Genomic DNA, 6203 nt, shown 5'->3' with positions numbered 1-6203 from the left:
GGAAGATTATTCCATCATGGTGGACTTATCCAAGTTACCTAGAGAGAAGCAACTCATTCAGCTCAAAATGTACCTCACTCTTGAGACGCAGAGGATCTTGGAGCAAACCCTGGATATTCCACCCAACACAGTCAAGACAGTAGAAGAGATCTTGGATGAGCTGTAGGATCACGTGAAAAGTCTACGCAACGAAGCCCTACGCCGAAGAGAACTCTTAAGTTGCAAGCTGTTTGAGGGAGAATCTTTTTCAGATTTTTACATGCGACTTAAGCATATAGCTGAAGAGGTGGACGTCTGTCTGGGGAATTCATCAGTGTATGAGGAAACTCAAATGAAGATGATAATTCTTATGGGTATCAGGGATGGGGAACTTGTCCAGAAACTCATATCTCTTGATGCAACAGCTTCACTACAGGAGGTGGTCAATACTTGTCGCTCATATGAGGCGGCCAGGAAGGCTACTTCTGCCATTCGAGCACCAACCTCTCAGCTACGTGTCGTTTCAACATACAAGAAACAGAAAGGAGGTGGTAAAAATCATTCTTCAACCCCACCACCCAAACCAGCCAATCCCTGCCAGTGTTGTGCATGTAACCACCATTCTTCCGAAGTTTGCCCAGCCCTAGAAAGCAGCTGCAAGAACTGCGGTCGACAAGGTCATTGGGACAGGACTCCAAAGTGCCCAGCCAATGCAGCACAGTACCGAGTTTCTAACCATGTGGGACATTACGATAAATACTGTAATACAAAGAGAAATGACAGTACACAGGGTGGCTCTTCAAGTGACAAAGTTACCCCATTGTCAGGTAAATCAAAGGTCATAAAGAAGTCCAGCTGTCGTCGAGTCGAAACTTTCGGCAAGTCGCCTAAGCCTGTCTGTGTTCTTCTAACATATGGAGATGTTACATCCCAAATTCAGATGTTACCCGACACAGGCGCTGAAGTCTCCGTGGTAGGATCCCAGCATCTTGACCTACTTAAGATACCTAGGAGTAGTTTGAAGCCGTTTCCTACAACTGTAACTCTAACTGCCGACGGTTCAGCCATGACACCTGCTTTGGGTACCTTCCAAACCACTCTTATGCTGGGTAAGCAGTCCTGTTCTGCTGTTATACAAGTTCATGATAGTGTCCAAACTCCATTGTTGTCTTACAGCCACTGTAAGGAATTAGCAATTAGTTCTCCGGACTTTCCCAAGCCAATATTGGAAGTTAAGCATGTCAAAAGATGCAAGGAATTGCCCCTTTCTGCTACCACATCCCCTACCGAGGCAAGAGAATTTTTTCTACGGGAGTTCAAGGATGTTCTGGTCACCAAAGGAGACCTCAAGACAACACCACTCCAGCCGATGACCGGTCCTCCAATGAGGATCCACCTCAAGGATGGTGCAGTACCCTTTGCTGTCCACACTCCACGCCAGATACCCTTTGCTTTCTGCGATCAAGTTAAGGAAGAACTCGCCTCCATGGTAACCCAAGGAATTATCAAGCCTGCCGGTGATGAACCTTCAGAATGGTGCCACCCACTTGTCGTAGTAGCTAAGGACTCAGGTGTCCGTATCACTATTGACCTCACTAAGCTCAACAGCCAAGTGTCCCGACCAACCCACCCTTCTCCAACTCCGCTCGCTGCTATCTGTAGTGTTAATTCGAAGGCTAGGTATTTCACTACAGCAGATGCCTTATGTGGATATTGGCAGATGGCATTTGCTGAAGAGGACCAACACTTGACAACCTTCATTACACCATACGGCCGTTTCAAGCATTGCAGAGGCCCAATGGGTTTTGCAGCTACAGGGGATGCCTTCTGTCTCCGCGGTGATATGGCTCTTCAAGGAATGCAGAACTGTGTAAAGGTCGTGGATGACATACTTCTTTCTGATGAAGATTACTTCACTCATCTTCAACAAATCTACGAGATGCTTATAGATGCCGCAAATTCAAGATTACTCTCAACAGAGACAAGTTTGTGGTTACTGCATCTCAAGTGTCCTTTTGTGGATATCAGCTCTCAGAAGAGGGTATAGCAGCTGATCCTGGCAAAGTCAGTGCAATCCGGGACTTTCCAACTCCGACCAATTTGACTGACCTTCGATTATTCATGGGTTTAGTGAACCAGTTGGCCGAATTTACCCCTGAGATTGCTGCTACAGCTCAGCCCCTAAGACCTCTGATGAGCCCCAAGAGAGCATTCGTTTGGACTCCTGATCATGACGAGGCATTTCGTCGAGTCAAGGCCGCCTTGGTAAGCCCCCCAGTCCTTGCCTCCTTTGATCCTGCATTGCCGGTAATCCTCCAGACTGATGCCTCTCGCCTATATGGAATTGGATACGCCCTTCTACAGGACCATAGTAATGGCAGACTTCGACTAGTTCAATGTGGCTCCCGTTTCCTCACAGATGCCGAGTCCCGCTACGCTACTATAGAGCTAGAATTGTTAGCTGTGGTCTGGGCTATGTCTAAGTGTAGGTTGTATCTAGCTGGTCTTCAGCATTTTACCCTGATGACTGATCATCGGCCACTCATCCCAATTCTCAATCATTATACACTCGATGCAGTGGAGAATCCTCGCCTTCAGCGTCCCAAGGAAAAGATTTCACCGTACCTATTCACAGCAGTGTAGCAGGCTGGAAAGCAGCTCAGCATTCCAGATGCCTTATCTCGAGCTCCAGTCGGTCAGCCTACTCCAGAAGATGATATCACTTGTGCTGATGTTGCAACACACGTCAGATATATCGTCAATGTCGATGCTGTCATCACTGAAGAAGATTCTATGCCCCAAGATGCAGATAGGACACTTCAGGAACTCCAAGCTGCAGGAAGAGCTGATCCATCATATACCCATCTTGTGAATTGTGTGAATTCGGGATTTCCATCAAGCCGCTATAACCAACACCAGTTGTTACTCCCTTTCTGGAAATTAAGGGAATTCTCTCGACTGATGGTGATCTGGTTCTCTATGGAGCAAGAAGTGTCGTCCCTGATGCCATCCGCCGTTGTACTCTCGCTCGTCTTCACAATAGCCATCGAGGAGTGGAAGCCACAAACGGACATGCTAGACAGACCGTTTTTTGGCCGGGAATTGATTCAGACATCACCAGTACTGTCAGAGCTTGTGAATCATGCCAAATGTTGCAGCTTAGCCTTCAGCAGGAACCCTTATTGAATGATGACCACCCTACGAGGCCTTTTGAGTCTGTCTCAGCTGACTTTTTCAGTGTCGCTGGGAAGTCCTTCCTCGTTGTAACCGATCGACTCTCTGGGTGGCCTGTTGTGATACCATATAACGGAGACACTACTGCTTCCAACAGCATACGTATCTTCTGTTCCCCTTCGTCTCAGGACTGATGGTGGCCTTCAATTCGCCAGCAAAGACTTCCAAGATTTCATGATGAGATGGGGTGTCCACCATATCATGTCGTCACCACATTACCCGCAGTCTAATGGCCATGCAGAAGCTTCTGTAAAAGCCATTAAGTACTTAATTCTCAAGACAGCACCTTCTGGCAATATTGACTGCGAAGAATTTGATCGAGGCCTCTTGGAACTGCGTAATACTCCAAACTTCACAGGCCGCTCTCCAGCACAGATTTTGTATGGCCGCCCACTCCGTACCTGTGTACCTGCTCATCCACAGTCTTATTCAGAGGAATGGCAGGCCAAGTCTGAGGACTGTGATGGCCGTGCAGCTGCCCGTGCTTAACAAGTGAAACTACAATACGATCGACACGCCAGGCCACTTCCCAAGTTGGAAATAGGTCAGACAGTAAGGATCCAAGACCCGACATCAAATCGATGGGAAAAGGTTGGAGTGATCATGGGTTTCGGCAAATCACGGGACTATGAGGTGCGTCTTCCCAGTGGCAGAGTTTGGTGGCGTAACCGCCGCTTTCTACGTCCAGTGCCAACACCTGGTGTTGACCCCCTCCCCCATTTACCTGTGGCCCCTTGCACGGACATAGAAAGGTCCTTAGTCTCTAACCCCTAAGTGTTCTCACGCAGATCTCAAAGGCTCATTAGAAAGAGTTCGCTTGAGAATGGAACTACGAGCGCGAGGGGGGAGAGAGGTGTAGATATATAAAATGTGAGACCATTACATTAACTGACGTTAACATATAATCATACCTAAAGCAATATATTATGTTTCCCATTTCTTATGTCTCATTTATTATATGTCTCTTGTAAATAAACACACCCCCTATGTACTCATATGTGTATATGCATTATATTACCATGTTATTATGCATAGTTATTCATTACATTATTAAGTGTGGCAATGCCCCGAAGACATGGCAACAATGTACTTCCCAGCCTTGGGGATCACACAGTGTGCTTGCATTATCGTTCGTCACCCAAGGCAGACGTATTTCTTGCCTGTTATATTTAACTCTTGTATTGTACCTTCTCAATAGAACTTACGTTAATTTCAAGATCGTGTTTCCTTCCCGACCTCGCAGGAACACCCCCAACATCCTCATGGTCTATAAGATTAAAATCGGTCTTAAGGGTGTACTGGCTCACTAAAAACTTTTCTGTCACAATTTATATATATATATATATATATATATATATATATATATATATATATATATACATGTAAATGATTATATTCATAATATTATCAGCACTTTCATATCTGTCAGTAAAATCCTTACTTTTTACATTCTCAAGGGATGGGTATACTGTACTCTGAAAATAAAAATAAATTCAGAACAAAATAACTTATCCACTCGGGACATAGCCATTGCATGGGCGACGGATGGCTTGGGTGTTGACATTACGACAGTTAGTGTTACATTGACGCTATACTAGGACTGCAAGCACCTTCATACACGTACAAACTGGCACTCAATTCAGACAATGGATATATTTTCGACAATGGTTTCAGTTCAACCGGTTTCCTATCCGGCCTGCCTTTAGTTCAATATACCCCCATACACGCTCAAACTGGCCTGAACCAACCGGTTAAATCCCGCCTCCTCAGTCGGCCGATCAGTTAAAACTGTGTGTGTACAGGGGCTTTAGGGGATTGGTGATCATCATTATGCTGTGTTGCACTTTTTCAGTTTTATATGCTACTTTCAATGGATTCAACACCCACAAGCACGAATGTTCAATATACTGCATATGTTGGTATTAATATATCTAGTTGAATAAGAAAAAAAAGATCGGGAGAATATTTTTCAGTATGATGAAACGCTCAAACTACCTAAAACTTCAATCATCTTCATCTCCTCCTAGGCCTATTGACACAAAGGACCTCGGTTAGGTTTCGCCAGTCGTCTCTATCTTGAGCTAATAATACAATACTTCTCAAGTCATCATCTCTTACTTTGCGCTCCATAGTCCTCAGCCATGTAGACCTGGGTCTTCCAACTCTTCTAGTGCCTTGTGGAGTTCAGCAAAACTAATTGAACTAATCTCTCTTGGGGAGTGCGAAATGCATGCCCAAACCATCTCCATCTACCCCTCATCATGAACTCGTCCATATATGACACTCGAGTAATCTCTTATAGTCTCATTTCTAATCCTGTCCTGCCATTTACCTGCAATATCCTTCTGAGAGATTTGTTCTCAAATTTACTAGACCTATTGGAGATTGTTTCATTTTTATACTATGACTAATGTCCATAGAGTAACACCAATCTCACTGAACTAATACATAGTCTGATTTTTATGTGTAATTACAGGCGATTTGATTTCCAAATGCTACTTAACCCAGCTATTGTCGGATTTACTTTTTTCAATCGTTCACTGAACTCTAATTCTAAAGACCCTGTATTGGAGATCATAGTTCCTAAATGCTTAAATGATTCTACTTCATTAATCCTTTCTCCTTCCAATGATATTTTATCATCCATTGCATACTCTGTTCTAGTCATCTCTGTCTTTCTACTCTTTATCATCAGCCCAACCTCGTGTGATATTTCATGCAATCTGGGAAGCAAGAATTGCAAATCCTGTGGTGCTTTACAAACAAGGACAGCATCAGCATATTCTAGGTCTGTTAAATTCCTATCACCAATCTAGTCCAATCCATCTCCACAATCTCTGACTGTTCTATGAATTACAAAATCCATGAGGAGGATAAACAACATAGGTGACAACACATTCCTTTGGAGTACTCCGCTGTTCACTGGAAATTCATTTGATAAGACTCAATTAACATTAAATTTGCACTTTCTATGCTCATGACCAGACTTA

General features: G+C 44.3%; 1 protein-coding gene across 1 annotated transcript; it reads left to right on the top strand.

Annotated features, from left to right (window-relative positions):
* The first annotated feature begins 259 nt into the window (after positions 1–259).
* Positions 260–2026, top strand: LOC137631118 (uncharacterized). The gene has a single exon (XM_068362806.1). It carries the CDS (start codon positions 260–262, stop codon positions 2024–2026), a length of 1767 nt encoding a protein of 588 aa, XP_068218907.1.
* The last annotated feature ends 4177 nt before the right edge of the window (positions 2027–6203 follow it).

Source organism: Palaemon carinicauda, chromosome 1, assembly GCF_036898095.1.
Source record: "Palaemon carinicauda isolate YSFRI2023 chromosome 1, ASM3689809v2, whole genome shotgun sequence".
Taxonomy (NCBI): Eukaryota; Metazoa; Arthropoda; class Malacostraca; order Decapoda; family Palaemonidae; genus Palaemon; species Palaemon carinicauda.
Note: the sequence above shows the minus strand (reverse complement) of the source record. Positions and strands in the feature narration are given on the sequence as shown.

Coding starts and splice junctions, on each gene's coding strand:
- LOC137631118 (XM_068362806.1), top strand. CDS start 260: ATGCGACTTAAGCATATAGCTGAAGAGGTGGACGTCTGTCTGGGGAAT.